Source organism: Phalacrocorax aristotelis, chromosome 3 (genome assembly GCF_949628215.1).
Source record: "Phalacrocorax aristotelis chromosome 3, bGulAri2.1, whole genome shotgun sequence".
In the NCBI taxonomy this organism is placed as follows: Eukaryota; Metazoa; Chordata; class Aves; order Suliformes; family Phalacrocoracidae; genus Phalacrocorax; species Phalacrocorax aristotelis.
Window position 1 is genome coordinate 26,999,841 of NC_134278.1, and position 24,245 is coordinate 27,024,085.

The 24,245-nt window shown below is 39.4% G+C and overlaps 1 protein-coding gene across 2 annotated transcripts in view; it reads left to right on the forward strand.

The window, feature by feature from the left end:
• TINAG (tubulointerstitial nephritis antigen) overlaps positions 1 to 24,245 on the forward strand; it is a 53,531-nt gene that overhangs the window by 4,386 nt on the left and 24,900 nt on the right. For both annotated transcript variants that reach the window (XM_075086991.1, XM_075086992.1), the window contains exons 2-7: positions 427 to 490; positions 1,523 to 1,612; positions 3,232 to 3,346; positions 10,089 to 10,212; positions 12,417 to 12,567; positions 23,847 to 24,027. In XM_075086991.1, coding sequence (XP_074943092.1) covers positions 427 to 490; positions 1,523 to 1,612; positions 3,232 to 3,346; positions 10,089 to 10,212; positions 12,417 to 12,567; positions 23,847 to 24,027 — 725 coding nt within the window. The remainder of the gene's footprint in view (positions 1 to 426; positions 491 to 1,522; positions 1,613 to 3,231; positions 3,347 to 10,088; positions 10,213 to 12,416; positions 12,568 to 23,846; positions 24,028 to 24,245) is intronic.

Genomic DNA, 24,245 nt, shown 5'->3' on the forward strand with positions numbered 1-24,245 from the left:
ATCATAGATTTAGAATAGTTATTAGTTTTTAAAGTTCTATAACTGGAAATACTTATTTTTATTTTAATTGCAAATTAGAAAATTATTTTTATTAGAAATGTATTATTTTTCATTTTGTTACTGTAAAACAACTTTATTTGAAAAAATATTTTTAATTACGTGTAAGATAATAATTTTTCAGTAGGTGTTTTGAATTTGTTGCTGATTTTATTTACTATGAATGATAATGTTCCTGATAAAAAATTAAAACACATCAAACTGCCTTCATTATTTTGAAAAAATTAGAAATGGATGTTGTCAACTTTCAACTAAATAATTTATGCATACCACATCAACCAATTAATTCAGTAGTAGCAAGAGTTTTGAGTTAATTCACTTTAAAATTTATTTCCTTTTTTTTCACACATCTATGTGTTATGTTGGCAGGTTGTTATAAAGATGGCCGATATTACGGAGAAGGAACAATAATTAAAGACAACTGCAATTCCTGGTAACGTTTCAGAGAACATCAAATTGAATCTTCTTTAGCATATATCATGAACCAGAATTAAGATAGTGAGCATCCTTAAATGCATAGCAAACATTTAATCAAATCAAAATGGCTTGAAGAGTAGTGCTGTATTAAGGTATTGTAGAACTAGACTACAGCTAATTTAGAAGAATAGCAAGAGGTCAATGGGCTTTCTAATAAGATATGAAAATGAGAATATTAAAATCTCCTCCTCACCGGCCTAATTCTGTTTCTGCTCAGTCAATCTGCTGGCTCTGACCTAAGTCAAAATGGTTTCAGCCTAGATCTGGGCATTGACCTGAACGCAGACAAAACAAATATCTTTAAAGTTTAGGGGATTATTTTAGAACATGTTCGTCTATTTCTTTGGCATGAGTGTTGAGACCTTACATTATTTCGTAAGGGAAGAATATATATATGTACGTTTACATAGGAAAGGGATGAACTTTTTGAGCATCCCTTTCTCTGCCTTGGGGCTGGACAGGCACAGACGGCACAGGCAGGGGAGCTCTGCTGCCGGCCCTGGCAGTTGGCTGCCTGAGCTGCCTTCCTGCTTTGCCTCTCCAAAAACCAGCCCTGCACCTCCAGCCCCAGAGCAGCCCGGGGGGCTCCAGCAGCACCCAAACAGGGCTGGGGTCCCCACTGCCCTGACTTTACCCCAGGATCCTTGGAGCAAGATGTCTATGGTTTATGGCTCCTTTCTGGGTTTCCAGAGTGAAACTTCCTCAAAATGTCTCATTTACAGGATATTGCCTTTTTTCCCTGATTTGGTCTCTCAAAGATGGAACAAAAATTTTTCAGATAAGACCTTTCCCACAATCTGTAAACCTTCCTACCTTGTTCTGATTAAGATTCTTTAGGTAGTGAAGTAACGAGAGTTAGCATTGTGTTTTCATAAATACTATGTGACATTTATGTTGTTTATGCTTTTTTTCCTCCATCTTCCTTCTGGTGTTAAAATTTTTCCTTTGACAATTCATTTTCTGCTCAGTAATATTCTTGCCTTTTCAGCAAATGCTTCCAAAGTTTGTGGAAATGTTCAAAAGAAGTATGCCTTGTTCGCCAAGACTTAATTGAGCACATCAATTCTGGAGATTACGGGTAAGAACACTTTTATTTTAAGGTTTTGTTGTAAACCACTGTATTGCTTATTGTATGTACGTGCAAATTACAGGTTATGCAGTCCTTCCCACCCCTTCCTTCCCCAATTACATTACAGCAATTTGACAGTAAATGTACATCTGTGAAACTTTCCTAAATGTCTGGCAGGTTAAATGAAAAGATACTGAAAGTCTCATGCTGAGTTGACATTGTAAACATCTACCTAAAACATCCTCCAAATTTAGTACAATTTTTTTTCTCACAAAAAAAATTTAGATAATCTTCCCTTATTCTTCACTTTATTTATTACTTAGGATATATATTTAAATTCATTTTTTCTCCTCCCTTGAGAGCATTGCTCCACATAACAGGACTCTAGGTAGAGTTGGGAGAGGATGGGCCAAATGGGAACCAAGATATCAGAAGTTTGCAGGGCTTAGTTTGCAGGGCTCAGTGGTTTTCTTGCGGCCTATTCTCATTCCCTCCAGGTAGTGCAGAGGGATTAGGGACACCCCAGTATCGGAGCTGTGCCTTGGGAGCCTGCTGGCCAGTTACAGACAGAGATACAGGGGTTGCCTCCGTAGGAGCTGAGGTGCTAAATACACCAATGAAGCCTGCCCAGATTTTAAGCTGTGACTCAGTGCTGAAATATTTTGTACTTCATGGGAGACATTCAAACCAACTGAGTTAGAACAGGCAATTAAGTTAGGTGTCTGGAGTCCTTCTCCTCTCTCTTGTCAGTGGTAAGCTGTAGGGTTTGCCACAGGGTGGTTAAGCCCACCTGAGAGAAGAGTCAACTTTTGCAAGTGCTTGCACTCTTCACTGACCACAGGCAGACCAAGAACAATGAGGCTTCTTATTTGGGCAGCGTGAACCCCGCCTCCTTGTTCCTCATACACAAGCAAGAAAAAAATGGGTAAAGAGAATGCCTTCCCCTGTGGCTCAGCTCGTTTCCAGTAATAATAAATTTCAGTGTGTTCCAAATGTGCACAGCTGCAAGGTATTATTTTTCTGTTGAGCATACAGTTTGCAGGGCTGATTCTACAATCTAAATCTAGTCTACCTGAAAGTAGGGAGGGAATATTAAAGAGCCATGGGGAGCCCTTTCTCTCAGCCTGGCTATTGGTGTAAAACTCAAGCAGAAGGTGTCAGCTGGGCTTTCTGCTGGATTCAACAGTGTCTCACTGCTGGTGCACCAGAGCTTGAAGGCAATGTAACTCACTACATGAAGCTATTAGTACTCTGTGGGCATTTGGTCTGAAGCATAATTTCAGCGTAACTTCAAGATAACAGTTATTGTTATGACTGAGCATCTTGTTTGTTTTCCAGTACTTCCCTGAAGCATTGCATGCTCAAGTCCTGAAGGCTGACATGCTACTGACCTCAACTCACCACTTTTCCTATACTGCTGTGCGGCTCCATCCTACACTCATTTGCAGCGGAAGAGCCCATACTAAACTTTTTCTCATGCACATTGAATACAAGGTTTTGAAATGTAATCTGAAAGACTTATTTCTGGATGTTATTGTTAGTGGTGCTCTTACAAAGGAGCAAAGTATCAATGTGAGTGGTATCGTTTAACCTGGGTTCTGTTTGTTTGTTTTCTGTCTGTGAGGAAGATGGAAAGCTGACAACTACAGTCAGTTCTGGGGAATGACAGTGGAAGAAGGTTTCAAAAAGCGCCTGGGCACCTTCCCTCCATCTCATTCCTTGCTGAATATGAGAGAAACCCCAGTAAGTGTCACGTAAAATTGTTACATTTTTTCATAACTTTATCACATAGAAAAATAAATGTGGACAATTGTAAGATTATGATTCAGGGACTTAACCCTAAATACTTCCATGCTCTATGAAGCATGAAGCAATTAAGAATGAAGAATGAAGCTCCGAGAGCAGTTCTCCAAGACATAGAGTGTGTGGTCCTGTTGATGGAAATCAAACAAGGAGCAAAAGCAAATGCTAACCATTGGAAAACTGTGCGCCAGTGTTAACTTATCATTGTAGCTCACTGGTGTTTGAAATCTTTGCTTCTTTAGGATGGTTCCATACTATCCATTTGCTAATCATTGCATACATAGCTGTAACCATTAAAAAAAAATCTGGAAATAGTTTATTAAGGCTAATAACTGAGACTAAACAACAATCTTTGAAAGAAATTCTGAAACCCCATATGTAAATGTAAAGATGTAAAGATGTAAATGTAAATGTAAAGATGCAGTAGCAGGCTGGGGTTCTGGTCATATAGAAAGAGAAATGATGAGAAGCATTGGAAAATGAGATTATTCTCTTCTACCAGCTTTCTAAACCTCTTGGCCATGGCCATTTTCATTGCAGCTAAATTCAATTTCCTATCACTTATTTATGCTCAAATTAGTTCTGTAGCAAAGCAAATATACTTTGTTATGTATGTAGGTTAAGCAATTACAGAAGAAATGCATAATTATTGAATCCAGAGTAGAGTTTCCAATGCTTTGGATCAGTTATTCAGCGTCTTTCTTAGAAGACCCAAAATTATGGAAATCATAGACTAAAAAACCTAACTACCTCACCATAATGAAATTTTAAAAATTGCAAGAATAAGTAGAGATATCTAAGGTTTGCAAATTACAATAAATATAACAGATTTTTATCTTTGGCTTCTATATAGGTCAGGCAAGTGATGCCATTTGATTATTTATTTGAACACAATCATTGATGCTTGTTGTATATATGTATGGCAGAGGATTTCCACATCATGGAAGGCCTTGTGGGGACAGCAGTGCAGAGCTACCAGTTGACAGGGATTTTGGGAAAGAGGGGGGGGCCACATGCCTCTGCAACAATTTCAACAATCCTAACCCTTTTGCTTGATGCAGGCTGTTTTTTTGTCCCACACAAAGTCAGGTCCCTGCACCAGTGTGGTGAGGTATTGGGTTGTGGCCCAGATTGGCTAGTTTGCTCAAAATTACACTATGGAGGGTTGTCAGAGAAAGAAGTTGACAGAAATTAAGCTTTGGAGTTTTGCTTAGTGTGATTTGCTAGACTACTCTTCACAGCTAAAGAAGGATCCATTTCAGTTGAAGATGGCAAGTCAAAATAAGACAATTACATAAAAGGGTTTAGTGCAATATTTAGTAGGTATCTGCCACAACTTACCAGTGAACTGCATTGAGGCCCAAGAGACGTTCGTTTGCTGTTGTTGTTGTTGTTGGCTTTTTCCTTGAGGAATACAGTGCAATGCTTATATAGCAGAAGCAAGAAGGGGATATCAAGTACCTATCTTGGAGATTGACATCTACATTACTAGGTAACTAGCTAAGTGAGAGAAATCCCACCTAGGAAAACAAGGAAGGGAAAGTTAACAAGTAATTCTTTAAGATATTTCCTTTTTTCCATTTAGTTTGGGGTAGCTGGTTACTCAGTGGTGCTGCATTATGTCCAGCCTGTTAAATCATTGTTATTAAGCTTCCTGTAGCTTCTTTGACTGCCCTACTACTTAGAGCCTTTGTTCCACTAATACATTTCACAGGCATATTTTCTCTATCTGCTATCTTTTTACGAGTTTTTACGAGTTGCGTGAGACAAAACACAACTTGCCAGACACCCAAGGAGGTTCAGTGCATTCTTCTCCAGAAATTCAGCTTTGCACATCCAAGCATTTAACCCTTACGAAGTCCTGCATGTTACTGGAAGCACAAGCTTTCCATAGGATTCTAAGAAATCTTTCTACCTACAAAAGCTAAAAAAATAGAATAATAATCTCTGTATGATTTTGTCAGTTTCTGGAGAATTCTCTGAGCTTGCAGAAAACTGTACTCAGTTGTGCATAAGGTCATCTCCTACCTATGACTTTTCTTCACAATTATTAGAACTTTCTTGCTTTTACTCCAATGTTTTCCGTCTTAGCTAGTTTTGATGTAAAAATATTTTTCTCTGAAGCTTCCTTTGAAGCTCCAAATCTCCCTGATTCTGTCCCCTTCTGTAGTTTATTAGAAGAACATACTCTCTTTGGTGTCCTGTTCTGCTTCAGGAAATCTCCCATCTGCCACATTTTAATACTTCACAAAACATACCAAAGATTATTTTCTTCACTCATAGCCAGCTCCATATCTACTGTCACTGCACGCTCCAGCAATTTCATAGCATGGATTGGGCTCACCAGGTGTACATTGACAGACTCTTCCAGTTGTCAAACCAACCAGTTTGTCTAAACTGATTGGACTAACAATCCAGTAGCCATGGAGTTAACTTCCAGGCACTTTTAAAGATAAGTATCTTACCAGATTTTCAGAGACATTTGCTTCTGTTTCGCCTTCCATGAATAATTTTCTTTCACTGATATTTTGTGAAGCATACTAACACATTTACAAAGTCCTAAGTGATAAAAACCAGGTAAGTTTTCATGACAGTGTTTCCATTAAGCTTCACCTGTAACTAGCTGACAGCTCAGAAGAGAGTAAAATGATATGAATGATGAAATACAGAAATAATGACTTTTAAATATTTTTTCTGAGACATTCTCCAAATCTTAATGGCTTGACCTTTAAGTGACTTTATTGGGAATTAATTCACTTTTGGGCCAAGGTACTAGTTACTTACTGTGGATAAATTGGTGTTAATTAAATATTCATGCATTCTCTGGGATTGTTACTGCCTTTCCCATTTTGCAAGTGAGAAAACTGCAAGTCATTTTCCCAGTCATATACTCAGTTGATAAAAATGTGTTCAGGAGTTTTTGACTCTATCCTGTGCTGACCTGATTAAAACCTGGTAGTTTTGCTAATGTAGGAAGAAAACCATAGCTACCCATTCATTAAATGCAACTTTTTTTTTTTTTTACTTTAAATAAAAACCATTTCTTCAGCATGCTACTGGTCTACTATTTAGGGAATAAATGACAGTTTCTGGTACGTAAGGGCCAGCTGTTCTGATTATTTGCTACTGTCTTTTGGGGATGCTTGAGTAAAGCATTTTTGTGTAGAAGGGGCTCCTTACTCAATTGCACGGAAAAGAAGATTCAAGAATGTAAAACTCTTCTGTGTTAACAACTTTATATCCATTGCAGAGTCAGTTCCCAGAAGTTCAGGCATTGGAACAGGCTGCCCAGAGAGGTGGTGGAGTCACCATCCCTGGAGGTGTTCAAAAAACATATAGACGTGGAAGTTCGGGACTTGGTTTAGGAGACATGGTGGTGTTGGGTTGATGGTTTGGCTTGATGATCTTAGAGGTCTTTTCCAACCTTAATGATTCTATGATTCTATGATTCAGTGTTGAAAAGTTTGGTTGTGGAGTAGGGGCATTGTAGTTGTTTCTTTGACCTACACATCCAACTACAAATATAGCTTCATAACATTACTTCAAATTAAACACTGTGAGAGAGCTGCATTTCATCTTAGGGAAGACAGAAACTTCTTGAAATTGCTCACACGGCTTTTAAAAACTCTGGTATTAATAGAAGACTTTACCTGCTCAGTAAGGTGATGCTTATGTCTGAAGGGTAGTTCAACATGGTGGCACATTAGAATACCTAAAAGGCAGTGATATGGAAAAAGAACTAAATCTGAACTGAGGACCCTGTGCTGCAGAATATGGCAAGATCTGAACACACACCAACAGCTAAGTACACCACTAAAACTGTTGTGACTCCTGACAAAGCTGAAGCTCCTGATAGTGTCAATGTGTGGTATCTGAGAAGGCATTTTGAAAGTGTTTACTCACTGCAGTAGATGGGGTAATCATTCTTGAAGTTCTATGTAGCTCAAAAACAACTGCCACAACTTTAAAACACATTGTGATACACCTTTGGTGTTATTCTGTCAATACATGTTCTGGCAAGAGGTACACTGCAATGGTGGGGTCCGCACCTGCTGGCAACAGGGTGCTCGTCTAAGTGCCATCTTACAAGAGAATCGAATACATAGTTTATTAATAAGGCACCATTTTCAATTAAGTATCAAAGAACTCACAAAGACAATGTGAAGATATACAAAGTACACCAGCTGTTCCTCTGATATACGGCTTTTCATAGTAAAAAACCTCAGCAGTTATAGATCTCTCTCTTGCAAACTGAAGGACATGCATGCTCATTTTCACAAAGCAAGTGATGTCCAGAACCTTTTCCCTCCATTAAAAGAAAAACCACCTTTCTCTCAGAAAAACTCTTTCCACATTTGCAAATTCAGTAATCCTCAGCATTTTCTCTGATTGGCCACTTCTCTGAAGAAGTCATAGCTGAAGTACAAGTGTTCCTTTATATCCACTTACCTTCCTGCTTTGACTAGACTACTAGCTTCACTGCAGAGAATACATATGAAGGTTTAAAAATAATTTTTTTAGTAGTTTTGCTGATTGCATTTTGCTGTCTGATGCTGTTCCATGGAGCATATATTGAGAAACAATTGTCTAGACTTACTATTTGTCACCGAACGGCAGTGCTTCTCGATATCAGGGTAGCAATTTCTCAGACAAAAAGCTAATGTTTCTGGCTACAGGTCAATCCTGCACTTCTAAATGACAAGGCTGAGGGTTAATGAGGGATTTGCTCTGGGATTTACAATATGAGGCTGTTAAATACATTGGCAGTAGTTTAGGAATACGTAAAGTAACACATTGTCTCAGACTAAAGATCTGTTTAGAATTTTGCTTTTCTCAACTGCCTCATTTATAGCATTGTAAGCGGTCATTGCCCACTTAAGTGTGCCAATCAATCTTTGCCAAATTTTGCATGTTTACTGGCTGACAGTGAGCAGTCTTATCACGTAAAAGAAATGTTATTTGTCTGGGATTTTGCCTGCATGATTCATCCTCAAAGTAGATCTTGTGCTTGTGCTTGCTCATTAATAATGAACATAATGATAATTTCGCAAGATATTCTTTAAATTATCTGTTGCTTTCTGTGTGTCATTTGAGGTTGCAAATCCCATGTATCTAACAAGCTTTTGAAAAAGCAGACTTTTGAAAGTGATTAATCAAAATATTGAGATTAGTATTTTAGCAAGATTTAAAAGATTACTGGCTTGTTATGGGTGGAGGTAAAATTCAAAAAACACTTAAGTGACTTAACAGCTTGCAGTACACTTTGATTGTATTTAGGACTCACAGCCTAATGTAGTGAACCTAGAAGCCTTTGAGACTTACTGGGTCTGGACATATGCACAGACTGTATTAATCTGTCTGTTGGGGCTGTATCCCAATCTAATGTCAGATACAGACCTGAGGTACAAGCTTCTTTTGTCCTTATCCACATCTTAGCCGTGGGTTTTCTGTGGGAAATCTAGGCATACAAGCTGGATGGAGGCAGTGCTCTCTCCCAGTGTATACAACAAAGTGATCTGGATACAGCCAAAGTGGTACAGTTTGGATCCCTAAAGAGTCCTGAAATAGGTTGAAAGACCTGGCCCCAAATGTCTAAATCATCTCAGGAAAAAGTATGTAGTCTTATAAGTCACATAAACAATTTAGAAAAATGGTGCAGCAAGGACACACAGAATTAGAAGACTAAAATAGAGGAATTTAAACAGGATAGAAGCCATTGTGCTTCCGGGTATGAGCCTGCTTATAAGAAAGAAACATCAGGGAATTGTTTTGCTTAGGAACAGATGATCATATTTTGTATAATGTATTTTCCTCTGGACAGATGTTATCAACAATGTTTGGAGACAACCTGATAGACTGGATGGACTAATATTGCAGTTTTGGGTGACCATTACTATTTCCCTGCACAGCATAAGCAATCATTACATAAAGTTCAACAGTGAAAATAATGGGTCAATGGTTTTGATATGTTGAGCAAGAGCAGATTATTAACAGTTGTACCAGATGGTTCTTGCATACGCAGGCATTTGTGCAAAGCTTGGAGGACATAAATTAAGGCTGAGAGATGAAGATTCCAAAAATGGCTGTCCAAATGGCTTTAGTGAGCAGACCACGAATTCTCATCAACTCAACATCAGATTGCAAAGCAGAAGGAAAATCACTGATTTTCATTCTGGAATAAGAATAAGCACTGGAGATTGAAAAACCTCTGTGTAAAAGACAAGTCAATGATATGCTCTGCTGATGCCTCCCCCATGGTAACTGAAATGTCCTACCTGCAGCCACGTGTCAAGGACAATAGGGGAACAGGTATCTAACTTTACTGCTATTTGTAGCAGAAGGCTTTTCTTTCTAAAAATGCCAGCTGGGTCATAATTAACATCTTTCATAGGGAACTGTTTTCTGAGATAAAAATCAGAGAGAAGCTGGACAGGTTATTCGGGTTGACAGTTGTGGAGCTCAGCCTTCCAGCTCAGCCAGTGGAGTGCCGGAACCCTCCTGCTCTCAGGAAGGAGCACCCAGCCACAGGTTAACCACCACAGGGATGCTTAGGAAGCCACAGGTGCCAATGCTTTATGTTTCCTCAATTTAAAAAATAAGAATTTTAAAAACAAAATTAGGGTAAAATTTAAGACAAAATTAGGCATTAAAGCATATGCAGATCTTCTACCTTTTGTTTTAGGGAAACTCACTTCCAGAAGAAAAATTTCCTGAATATTTCGCAGCCACTTATGCATGGCCTGAGTGGATTCATGATCCTCTGGATCAGCGAAACTGTGGAGCATCCTGGGCTTTTTCAACTGCAAGTAATATTAATCTTTTTCTCCTTTAAAAACTATCATTAATGTTAGATGCGTGATGAAAAATGTAGTGATGAGCAATGAAGAAATTTCAGCTTGCTGTTCACTTTCTATCACCAAATAGGAACACTTGAAATTCCTACAATTTTCCCTCTAAGTTGTCCCAAAGACTTAAAAAGTCAATCTAAGCTGTAGAGCTTTGTTCACTTTTCATAAGTTTGTGTAACATATGGAGATTTTTTGGTGACAGAAAGTAGAAAATGGATTGACTAATGCACTTACCATAACTGGTAGAGTGACTTTTAAAAAATGTGCAACCGTGTTTGCACCACCACATGTTTGACTTGAAAGTTTAAAACAGGGAGGCTATAATTTTTTTTAATGTGTATTTGTATATGTATGCATTTGCCATTGCCAACCCTTGCTAATCAAGTAAATGAAGTATAATCTTTTCAATAATTTTATAAGAAGAAAACTCTGAAACTGTTCAGATATTTGTGGAAGAAACTATTTTCAAATTCTGTAAGCAAAGAAATGTCAGTAATGCAATTCGACCTCGCGCTACAACCTCTGGTTTTATAAAAAATGGACACAATCGTTTGTGTCACTTCCTCCAAAGAAGCTACAGTGACCAGTTATGTTCATTTTTCTTACGCTGCAATAAATCTCAGTACATATTGGTATATATTAAGATAGAGAAAAAAATATGCAATCAGTCCTTATGACTTGATTCGGGTAGTGGGTCCTTAGAGGTGCAGGTTTCTGCAACTGTTTCTTTAAATAACAGCAGTAAGAGAAGGAAAGGAGCATTTAAGTCAGTTAATCCCAGGTCCCTGCCAAAGCCAGACTGAACACACTCTGTACTAATGTGTCTTGTCCAGCGTAGTTTTAAAAGAGAAAACCAAAAGAGCTTCTAACACCTCTTCTGACAGATTACTGCAGAGATGAACAGATCTCACTGAGGGAAAGACTTTCCAGATATCCAGCCTAAATTCTCCATTTCATAAGTGAATCTTTTGATTTTAATTAACGTAATTCTTTTCAATGCTAGATATTATGAGATGCCTTCCCATGTTGTTTAGCCTAAATCTAACATTTTCAATCTGAATTTTCAGTCCTTCTTCATACGATTAATTGTTGCTCAACAAATAGACAAGCACTCCTGTATCATTCTTTATCACAAGTAATTCCTATAAGTATTCAAAAAATCTTCAGTAAAAAGCTTTTACACCTATGAAAATAAAATCATTATCATGTGACACTTCGCAAAAGTAAAAACAGAGTTGTTTTCAGCTGCCATCAGCAGATTCAGTCTTCTGAAGTCTTGTCCAAAGCTCATTTTAATAGGGCTTTAGATGTCAAGGAATTTTTTAAATTATTATTTTCAGGTTCAAAAATGAAGGGCTATGGATAATAAAAATATAATTTAAGCACAGTTAATGACTGGATTTGGGGCTTAATAATTGTTTCCTTATCACTCATTAAAGAAAGAAGTAGCTTAATTTCACCTACAACTTAGTTAACCTAGTCTGCCTTTAAATCAGTGCATAAATACATTAGTACTTAGAATTATGACTATATCTGATTGAGTTCAGACATCTAAGGTGAATTTTGTGTGCAGAAGAATTTTGTGTGCAAAGAGAAGGAAGTCCAATGAATCCCACATGTACATATTAATATGAGCATTTCCAAATATTCTTTCCAGTAAAACCAGTACATACTTTCAGTCTTTCAGTCCTGAATTTTCTTCTTTATAGGACTGTTCATTTTTGCTTTTCTTTTTTCTCAAATAAAGGAACAAAACATAGAAAAGAAAGAAAAGACATTTGGAGATTCAGCTGCAGAGAGGTGGGGGAGTACTTGCCTCTTCTGCTAAAGGCAACCAGATGTGAATATTCATTTACAAACATGGTAGAGACTATCAAACTAAATTATGTAAATGCCTCAGCTGCTGTTTAGATACATGTGACTTCATGATAACCAGTAAATCTATGGATTTATAATATTACAGTAAAGTTGCTCATGATGCTTTGCAGTTTCACAATCCTTTCTCTCAAAAGCCTGTACAGATTATATCTGTATTGTTTTGTAAAGACATCTGCACAGACAGAAAATATTGAGGTTGTATTTCAGTCCCTCTTTCACAATAACCAGCATGAATTTGTGAATAATTATTTGTTTCTGATAACAGAAAATTTATATCAAAACAGGTGTTGCGGCAGACAGAATAGCAATCCATTCTGAAGGACAGATCACAGACAACCTTTCCGCTCAGAATTTGATCTCTTGTGATACCAGGAATCAACATGGATGTAATGGTGGAAGTATTGATGGTGCTTGGAGATATCTGAAAACACATGGGTAAATATTTTATATAACTGTATAGAATATTTTAGCTAGAACCAGTTGCTTAAGTTATAGTGTTACTTGTGTTACAATCATGATTTCTGACCTTTCAAAAAAGAGGCTTTTAGCTCTCTCTTAGGTCAAATTAACAGTATTACTTCATCAAGACTATCATTCTCTCTCATTTACACTTTTAAATCACTTTCCTGAAGTCAGGAACTATGAAGCATTCCCAAAGAAGTGAAAACTCTTTTGAACGAGGGCTCTCAGTGGGAAAATTCTGCAGCCACCTAGCTTCCATTTAAGCCTCATTACATCTAGATGTTGTCATTAACTGTAATACAACTGGGGAAAATGGTAGCCTCTCTAACAGGAGGGCAAACAAGAAAGGATTTTTTACTGTCAAAGACAGTAACATAAGTGGACTCAAAACTTCTATGGTCCTTGGGAAACAGGCTTTTCATGTTAAACAACCTTGAGTAAGCAGCCAGTTGCATGAGACATTTTGAATATTCAAAAGGATCAAACATTGTCTTTCTATAAAGCAGGTTGTAATCATCCCTATACCCTATATCAGGCATGTACCTAGATCCTTCTTCCTTCAGGTTGGACTAAGCAAAGTTAACAGCTCTCAGACTCCACATGAACAGCTAGAAGCTTTTTAAAATGACACACAATAATTTGAGAATCACAGAATGATTTAGGTTGGAATGAATTTTTGGAGGTCACCTAGTCCAATGCTCTGCTCAAAGCATGACTAACTCTGAAATTAGACCAGTCTGTGGAGGTTCCACAACCTCTCTTGCAGCAGGTCACTTTGTTTGACCACTCTTGTGGTCAAACATTTTTTTTCTTCTATCTAATCAACATTTTCCTTAGTACAACTTGTGACTGGTACCTTTCAGCTTTTCACTGCGCATCTCCAAGAATAGCCTTGTTCTACCTCCTCTATGACCTCTCCTGAAGTAGTTGAAGGCAGTAATTAGATCCCCTTTTGGCCTTCTGTTCTCTGGGCTGAACAAATGCAGCTGCTTCAACTCCTTGCATATCATATGCTTCAGCTGCCTAAGTGCCTTCCACTGGACTTGCTCAGTTTGTCAGTGTTTTTACTGGGGATCCCAAAACTGAACGCAGTACTCCAGATGTAACCTCACAAGTGACAATGTGAGGGGAATAATCACTTTTCACAATGTCTTGACTATGTTCTTGCTAGCACAACCCAGTACTGATTATCCACGTTTGCTGAGAGGGCCCATTGCTGACCCACATTCAACTTTCTGCTCATCAGGACCCCTGGTCCTCCTCTGTGAAACTGTTTTCTACACAGGCAGTGCCCTGCCAGTAGTGCTGCATGGGCAGTTCTGGCTCAGAGGTAGGATTTGGCTTCTGCCTTTGTTGAATTTAATGAAGTTTCTGTCAGCTCATTTCTTCAGCCTGCTCTGAAGAGCAGCCCTGCATACTAACTATTCCTCACCAATAAGGCATCCTCCAAAAATTTACTGAGGGTGTCTTATGTCCCACCGTCCAGATTGTTAATAAAGATGCAAAACAGTGTTGCCACTGTGTTGACTTCTGAGGAATTCCATTAGTAAACAGACACCAGTCACTGATCTGTTGACTTTTCAGCATGCCAATCCAGTTCAGTTATTACCTTGTAAGCAGCTTATCTAGTCCAATAAACTAGAAGACCACCACAGGAACCATTGCTAAAGTGAAGGTAAATTATATCCACTGCTTTCTTATTCTCCATGGAGCCAGTCATTTCATCATGGTCAGATCATCTCATGTTATCGCCTCATCACGGTGAGGCATAATTTACCATGGTAAACCTGTGTTGCCTGTTCCCAGTCAACTCCTTGCATTTCATGTACCTGGAAATGGCTTCCAGGAGAATTTGCAATAACCAGATTTGATATACTGTATAATTACGCCCTGCTGTTTCTTACATTATCAGAAAATTTCTTGTACTTCCTGTTCCATACCAAAATCTATTTCCTCTCTCACTTTCATAAAACCTCACCCCTTACTCTGTCTTTGATATATCTGATACTGACAGACAGAGAGATCTCAGGTGTACTGTCTGTCATATTTTAATTTTAGTTAAAAACCAACCAGACAAACCATAGGAAGAGCAGAAGAATGGCAGATGTGATGCATCAGACGTCACAGCTGACATGGCAGCCTGAGGGTGAAGGTGAAGATCAAAGAGCTGTCATTCACATGGACACAGTATACAAAGTGATCACTCTGCTTTCTTCAAGTGTACCAAACTATTTCTGATTTGACAAGGATTTTGTATTGTTACGGGGGCAGTTTACATCGAGTGTTCCCCTGCCTTTCTATCTTGGGGTTTAAACACTAAACTAGTTTTGATCTAGGTTTTGACCGGGATACCCTCCAGCTGAGTGACTGCAGTGGTCAGTAATGTATTCCACCCAGCAAAGGCCCCTCAGCAACTCATGGGGGTAAAAGCAAAGGTTTCATTGATGAAGAAATGAAAGTTATAGCTAAACATTTTAAGCAATGCTTTTTTGTAATTAGAACAGGCTCCTTTTAATCAGTAGCTCATGCTCTTAAAAGAGTAAATACAACTCTCTCCCACTGGACAGTTTGCTTGCCTACCCTGTTAAGGACAGGAGCACAAGAATTGCTGGTGTAGATAAGATAAGGGATCCATTTTAATGAGTATTATCTCCACAACAGTTTGAGCAAGTTATTTTTAGAGGAAAAGCCCTAAAGAATGCAGCAATAGGACAACCTCCTAGTCTTTTGTTCCCTCTGACTGTTATCCCTGTGTGGGCATAACCACCGTTGGCCCGTAATAATAAGATTCTTCCTATACCAGAAAGCTGTAGTTTTTTTTTTTTTACCTGAAGCAGTGTGTTTAGTGATACAGCCTGTTCTGCAGAGGCTATTTGAGTATCAAGAGTTAGCTTGTTTCTATAAGAAAAGCAAGGCAGGCTGAAGCTGTATGAGGCACTTCATTATCAACTTAGCTGTACCCACACAGGAGCTCGTCCTGGTGTAAATGCAGTAGTGAGAAGATTGCTCCCTGACTGCCCACAGAGTATTGGTGTGAAAGTGGTACGCAGAGCAGGCTTTTTGACTGATGTAAGCCTGGAAGCATACAGACAGGTTGCCTCAGCTCGCCAGAGCACACCTGTGAACTGTCTTTTGCCTCCAAAGTCCCAAGTACTTGCATTATTCCTCAGTCACCTGAGACATCTCATGGTATTCATCAGCCTCTTGCAGCTGACTGTCTGAGTAAAGGACCTGCAGGGCAGTTGTGAGAACCATCACAAATTTTCTGAGACTATCTAGATCTCCAATAAATCTCCACAATCCAAGGCTATTTTCTTAGTCATTCATTCAGCTTTCTTGTCCCTCTGGAGCCAACATATGCAACATCAACTGTACTCTTACAGACTTTTGCCTGCTACCCATTCTTATCCCCAATTATTGATTCACCATCGAAGACCACACAAAAATATTCCCACTTACCTATTTTTATAAAGAACATTTATAAATCCTGATTTTCTTTCCTCAAGTTCAAATTATATTTAACTTCCTCTCCCAACAGTTCCAGACACAAATGAATACTGTAGGGAAAATATCCTAATACCTGTAAGGACAGATACTGGAAGAATAAAAGAATGGCTATGGTGGGTCTGAGCAAGGGTCTATCTAGCCCCATATTTTGTCTCTGACAGTGGCCAAGAGCAAATAGCATTAAAAAAAAAAAATTAACTTTTTTGATTCACTGGACTGATAACTGAATGATTTTTGTAGCTGAAACCCCATAATCTATAACCCTTTACCTTCGACAATGAAAAAAATTGGAAATTTCTGGCATAAAAGTCTGAAGTGTCTTTTGAATTAGCCCTGTTAGATAATGCTTACTTCCTGATACTTTCAGGTGACTTTTATTTTATGAGCCAGTATATTGCAATCATTTTTTTCGTTATCTCCATACCCTGCAATAGGGAGAAGGCACATTGATTTTCTGTGTGGGCTTGTAAATTTTCACACCAGGTGTTCAATATTGTTTTAAAGCTTCTGGTTTTCTGATTTCTGAAGTGTGTTTATCTCAGGTTTTTGATAGATTTTCAGCAAAATCGAGTGCTGGCCTAAACTATCCCCACTGAAGTCAATGGAAGGCTTCCATAAAGCTCAATGAGGTTAGGCCAGTGCTGAGACCTGACTTTTCAGAATCACTGAGCACCCAATTAACAGTGAAATCTCCTGTAAGTGCAGCTGAATTGCTGTTTAACTCACTCTCTCTCTCTGTCTTCCTCCATTATTTAAAGAATAAATCTGTATTCTATTTTTAATTATAGTTTATTTTTGGCATTTCAGTTACAAGCAGTAATTTGGAGGAATCAATGTGGTTTGAAAACATCTATTTTATCTGCTAAGGAAAATTAAAGACTTATGGTCTTTAAGAACAAAGAAGATACATTCCATTTTCAGGCAGCAAAAAGGTTACCCACCTGAATGCAAATACTGCTTCTAATCAGGGCTTGATCTGATTTGTACCTTGGGCTTTTAGCTGTTGCAGGGTATGATGAGGATATTATTGTTATTAGTTTTGGCCAACTTGCTAATAACATAACCTAATGCTTTAAATTATGTTCTCATCTCAAAATCTGAACATATAAATTCAATAAAAACACACAAAAATTTCATTATATTGAACGCATAAACATGACTTCAGATTAATTCTGCCAAGAATGTATGAACACACTGCAGATTTTGCTGCTTCTCCCTGGATACTGCTTGTTCCTAATAGTATTTTTGTATATGTGTGTATATACGTGCACATAAACACATTCACATGTATTTCTGTTTTACTTCTATGACTCTACTGGCAAGGTCTTCTCCTTGAAATGTTTCTAATGGTTTACTGTTGTGCTGATGCTTCAGCATGTACAAACTCACATTTTGGCAAAGAGCTGTTAAATTATGTTAATCATGACTGCAGAAACTATGGTTAATGAAAAGATTAAAAAGTGACTGCAAAATGAGCCATCATGTCTGAATTGCGACACAGCTCCAGTGTGCCAGGGCATCATTTGGTGCTTCGCTTCTACTGCCGTAGAAGTAAAACCCCTCCATGCAGAGCCTGTGACAACTCCAGCAGGACAATCCAACTGAAAGGAAGAGGGGGAATAAAATTCCTACCTCAGGAATGAATTTCTCCTCTGTTGTCTCCATCTGAGGCATTTCTAAGTATACCCGAGGAATAGGTGTCATACCATTCCTTTACTGGGTTGCAATCACCTACTCCTGCCCTGGTTATGCTAGATTGTGGCCTGAGGACTGTATTTACTCACCTTACCTGCCTTGCAGGCCTGATTACACTCATCAGCAACCTTTTATTTCTTTTAGAAATCCGTGATCAGTGGCGACTAGAATGATTATAGAGAAGGGGATGTAGCCAGGCCCACCAGAGTGGAGCCTAGGGGTGGCATGCCAGGGTTGGGGGTGAAACCAATAGCCCCGTTCAAGTGCATCTACACCAATGCATGCAGCACGGGCAACCAACAGGAGGAGCTGGAAGACACTGTGCAGTGGGATAGCTATGACTTAGTTGCCATCACAGAGACATGGTGGGATGACTCTTATGACTGGAGTGCTGCAATGGATGGCTATAAGCTCTTCAGAAGGGATAGGCAAGGAAGGAGAGGTGGTGGGGTGGCTCTGTATGTTAGTGCTTCGATTGTGTAGAGCTTAGCGACTTTGATGATAAGGTCGAGTGTTTATGGGTAAGGATGAGGGGGAAGGCCAAAAAGGCAGATGTCCTTCTAGAATTCTGTTATAGAGCACCCAGCCAGAACAAAGAGGTAGATGAAGTGTTCTACAGGCAGCTGGAGGAAGTATCACAATCGGTTGCCCTTGTTCTAGTCGGGGACTTCAATTTACCAGATATCTGCTGGGAATACAACACAGCAGAGAAGAAATGGTCTAGGAGGTTCCTAGAGTGTGTGGAAGATAACTTCCTGATGCAGCTGGTAAGTGAGCCTCCCAGAGGAGGTGCCTTACTTGGCCTCCTGTTCACAAACAGAAAAGGACTGGTGGAAGATGTGGTGGTCAGAGGCCATCTCAGGCTTAGTGACCGTGATATGATTGAGTTCTCAATCCTTGGTGAAGTAAGAAGAAGGGTGAGCAGAACCACTACCATGGACTTCAGGAGGTCAGACTATGGCCTGTTCAGGACACTGGCTGGGAGACTTCCTTAGGAGGAAGTCCTGAAGGGCAAAGGAGTCCAGGAAGTCTGGGCTTTCTTCAAGAAGGAAGTCTTGCAGGCACAGGAGCAGGCTGTCCCCAGGTGCCGCAAGACAAACCGGTGCAGAAGACAACAGGTCTGGATGAACAGGGAGCTTCTGCTGACACAGCAAAGAAAGGAGAGTCTACCGCTTTTGGAAAAACACAAGAAGAGTACAGAGACCTCGTTAGGTCTTGCAGGGAGGAAATTAGGCAAGCAAAAGCCCAGCTAGAACTCAGCCTGGCCACTGCTGTAAGGGATAACAAAAAATGATATTACAACTATATTAACTACAAAAAGTGAACCAAGAGAATCTCCATCCTCTATCAGACGTGGAGGGGAACATTGCAACTGAAGATGAGGAAAAGGCCGAGGCATTTAATGCCTTCTTTGCCTCAGTCTTTAAGAGTAAGACCAGTTATCCCCAGGGTTTTCAGCCCCCTGAGCTGGCAGGCAGGGACAAGGAGCAGAATAAAACCCCATAATCCAAGAGGAAGCAGTTTATGACATGCTGCTCCACCTGGACACTCACAAGTCTATGGGGCTGGATGGGATCCACCCGAGAGTACTGAGGGTGCTGGCAGAGCAGCTCACCAAGCCATTCTCCATCATATATCAGCGGTCCTGGTTAACATGGGAGGTCCCAGACAACTGGAGGCTTGCCAGTGTGATGCCCATCTACAAAAGGGGCCTGAAGGAGAATCCAGGGAACTACAGGCCTGTCAGCCTGACCTCGGTACCTGGGAAGGTTATGGAGCGGTTCATCCTGAGTGAGCTCACCAAGCACATGCAGGACAGCCAGGGGATCAGGCCCAATCAGCATGGCTTCATGAAAGGAAGGTCCTGCCTGACCAACCAGATCGCCTTCTAAGACAGGGTAACCTGCCTGGTGCATGAAAGAAAGGCAGTGGATGTTGTCTGCCTGGACTTCAGTAAAACCTTTGATACTGTCTCCCACAGCATCCTCCTAGAGAAGATGCAGCTCATGGCTTGGACGGGTGTACCCTTCCCTGGGTAAAAAACTGGCTGGATGGCTGAGCCCAGAGAGTTGTAGTGAATGGAGATAAATCCAATTGGCGGCCAGTCACGAGCAGGGTTCCCCAAGGCTCAGTGTTGGGGCCAGTTTTGTTTAATATCATTATCAATTATCTGGTCAAGGGGATTGAGTGCACCCTCAGTAAGTTTGCAGACAACACCAAGTTGATCTGCTTGAGGGTAGGAAGGCTCTACAAAGGGACCTGGAGAGGCTGGATCGATGGACCAAGGCCAATTGCATGAGGCTGAACAAGGCCAAGTGCCGGGTCCTGCACTTGGGTCACAACAACCCCATGCAACGCTGCAGGCTTTGGGGAGAGTGGCTGGAAAGCTGCGTGACAGTGAAGGACCTGGGGGTGTTGGTCAACAGCCGGCTGAACATGAGGCAGCAGTGTGCCCAGGTGGTCAAGCAGGCCAACGGCATCCTGGCTTGTATCAGGAATAGTGTGGCCAGCAGGAGTGGTGCCTGTAATCGTCACTGGTGATGCCGCACCTTGAATATTGTGTTTCAGTTTTGGGCCCCTCACTACAAGAAGGACATTGAGCTGCTGGAGCGTGTCCAGAGAAGGGCAGCAAAGCTGGTGAAGGGTCTAGAGAGCAAGTCTTATGAGGAGCGGCTGAGGAAACTGGGGTTGTTTAGCCTGGAGAAGAGGAGGCTGAGGGGAGACCTCATTGCTCTCTACAGCTACCTGAAAGGAGGTTGTAGTAAGGCGGTTCTTGGTCTCTTCTCCCAAGGTATTAGTGATAGAACGAGAGGAAACAACTTCAAGCTGTGTCAGGGGAGGTATAGACTGGATATTAGGAAAAATTTCTTTACTGAGATGTCTGTCAGGCATTGGAACAGGCTGCCCAGAGAGGTGGTGGAGTCACCATCCCTGGAGGTATTTAAAAGATGTGTAGACGTGGCACTTCACGGCATGGTTTAGGAGGCATGGCAGTGTTGGTTTGTCCGTTGGACCTGATGATCCTAAAGGTCTTTTCCCACCTTAATGATTCTATGATTCTCTGATTCTATATAGATACATCTGATAAACATATATATATGTACGCATATATAGGCAAATGTTTCCTTCTCCCCAGCAATAGTAACAAAGCATAATAAATTTTAAAATGAGTAATAACAAACCATGTATATTTGGCCTAAATACTTACCAATCCCCATTGGAAATCTGGGAATCCAGAATACCTTCAGACATTCAGAAGGGATTTAAAAGGGTTGCCAGTGAGTAGTCGAAGATCTAAGTAGTAACAGTGTAACAACCTTAGATGAACAATCCCATTTCTTATAGGCAGAATTGTTGTTCTTTATAGCTACTGGATGGGTTGGTCTAGTTTGGGCAGAAAGAATTTGGTAAGCAAAAAGACATTCTCCTCAGGTTTAATTTTTCTACCACCAAACACTAATGGGAAAAAATGCCATGCCTTATTGAAAGTAGCTGAAGCATATATGTGCTCATCTTGTAAGAATCCTGACAAGTAAGTATACACAGGCAAATATAATTATCCTCCATATTGCATGAAAATACAGTTTTCAGTTTTTCAGGTTCAGTGTAATTGGTGAGTTACTTAAATACAATTCCATTTTATAGGACTGCCTATTTTGAAATACTCTGCTTCAGTGAACTATGTAATTATGCTCTTTAAAAGAAACACTTTCATAAGCCTCCATGGCGTTATCACAGAAATGTGTGTATTTTTTTGGAAACATCTTCCATTATAACAATGAAAACTAGAAGGTTCCAATATCTCATAAAAAGGATAAAATAGTAAGTGGAAGATATGTTGTGCCTTTATTTGAGTATTTCAGATTGCTAGTAAGCGCATTTTAGATATATGCTTTGTTTCCTTCATTTTATTGAAGCAAAAAGGATGTTCATTTAGTCAAATAATCAAAACACCTGAACAGTTCAGGATAAGTTACTTGAAAGAAAGAAGCTTGCTGTATGAAGCAGCAGTTCATTTGAAATATCACCAAGGTAAAGAATTAAAACCCCTCTTTACCTTTCCTTGAAACCATCTCCTTTTTTCAACACGCCTCTCCATTCTTGGATGCAATGAGGGGTCTTAACCTGTGCTTCAAAGCTCATTTAATTTAGCACTTCGGAGATTTTAAGATCCAAGATTGAGATGGGTTTAAGTCTCAGCTGAGTTATCACAGCTCACCCACAATCACTCCTCTGACAACATCAGTGTTAAATGCCTTTGAGCCTTTGAAGCCTGCAACTAGAAAAGTGTTGGACAGATGAAATGTTCTTTGTTATTCAAAGATTTTCCTTTGTTTCATTTACAAAAATAAATACAATTCACATATTTCCTATTGCACATTTCCCCTATGACTCTTTTCATAAATGGATTTTTGTGGTTTTGAAATCTTTGTTAGAATAGAAACTGCCCAGTGATTACTGGCTTAATATTTTTAAATTAACATCTCTGTAGAATATACAATTTAATTTGAAAGTGTTAAAAAGAAGTCATGTATCCTGTACATAAACTCAAAAACCTTGAAACTGAAAGATTTAATGCAAATTTTTAGTAAGTAGTAGGAAAAATTTAGCTGCTGTATATGTGAGCAAAAACTCTCTCAGCATTTAGAAAACATTTTTAAATAGATGATTTTTTAAGAAATAGCTGAGATGTTTACAGGAGCTGTAGTGACCGGACACATACCCCTGTGATATCATGGCACAATCTGTCATTTTAGTTACCTTGAGAGGTTCATTGCTCTCAATAACTAGGAACTGACAGAAGGAGCACTGTGGCCTGAGCCCTCTGGGGATAGTCCCCAGCCTTCTGTGCACACTATGGATGCTATATATTTATAAGTCACAAAGTTGGTCTCTGTCCTTTGGTCCAGATTCACTTCCATGCACAAAACTATCTTTCCATTAAGGAAGGAATAGCCTGAACATTACTTTAAAATAGCAGTATTGTAAAACTGCAGTAAGTCCCACCTCTCTGATACCTACACCAATCTCACCTGTTCCATGTCGTATCTTTTGTCAGCGTTTCAACCTGGCCAAAGTCCCTTCTGCTAGCATCACTCCAGATAATTTATTATTTTTATTTCCCCCTGTGAAACAAGATGGAGGAACACAGTCACCAGCCCCTGTCCGAATGCTTCCCCTAGTACCACTCTGTGGTTGGATTGTTCGTTAACTTACCGAAAACTCAGTGCTTAGAAGTGCTCAAAAGATTTTGAGGCTGTGTTCTCACTTGTACTTATCACCCATGTATTTCTAGTAGTAGGGGTTCAGTTCTCTTTTAAGGAGGTACACTCCCTCCGTAAGTTTGTTGTTATATCAATTAAGCTGTTGCTATCAATCACTAAGAGTTATACCCTTCTTGGGAAAAAGCACCACATTTACTCATATGCCAACAGGACACCAATTATTTGTACCCACTGGAAAAACAAATAAAGGACTTTTTATCCTAACAATTTTCACAGAAATGTGAGCAAATGTTCCCTTTATATTGTCAGAAAAATGGAAGGTCAGAGAGTTTTTAGCTAAAAGAAATAAAAAGACCTGTAGCTTTTCACCAATGTTCCTGTAGGAATGTAGATAAAACTAGAAAATGGTTCATTTCCCTTACAAATTTTCTGCTGCAAATGTAGATATACAAGCCATTTTTGCTAAATGGATCCTGTTGACAACATTGGTAATTTATTGATCTTATTCAGTGTGAACCTTCATGTATCATTAGTGAGATGAACGTACTAGGTGACAAGTGCTGAAATACATTTTCTATGCTACCTCTCTTTGGAGATGGGTGGGGAGAGGACTACTGCAACTGAAACTTAATCATAAACATCATGCATATGAATTGAAACACATGCCTTCTAGTTGAAGATATGAGACATTCACACTTTTGAAGAATGAGGGACTCTGTAAATTTACCTGAAATGTGACAGTTGTAAAATAGTTAAAAGCTTGAAATAAAACTGCAAAAATGTTTAAGCAAACTTTTTTCTTTTTTAATATATATGTCTGAATAGGGTTGTATCCTATGCTTGTTATCCATCATTTTGGAACAATCACCTGGAGCTGTCAGGTGAAAATCACTGTTACGTGTCAAGTGAACATGGAAAAAACCATACAAATGGGCCATGTCCCAATGCTTTAGAAGAATCCAATCGGTTATACCGGTGTGCCTCTCACTACAGGGTGTCCTCAAAAGTAAGTTCATGCTCTTCATCCATTGTCTCACCCATTTTTCTCCTTTGTGGCTTGAAAATTATCTGGCATATGGAAATGTGTTCACTTTACTTGAAGACTAGAGCTGTGAATTTTCCTTTATATTGCCCTTATATTTTCAAAACAGTTTAAATTATTCACAGTTTCTCAGTTTTACATTATGTCTTTAAAGCTGCTCCTTTGTGGTCCTATAGAAATTG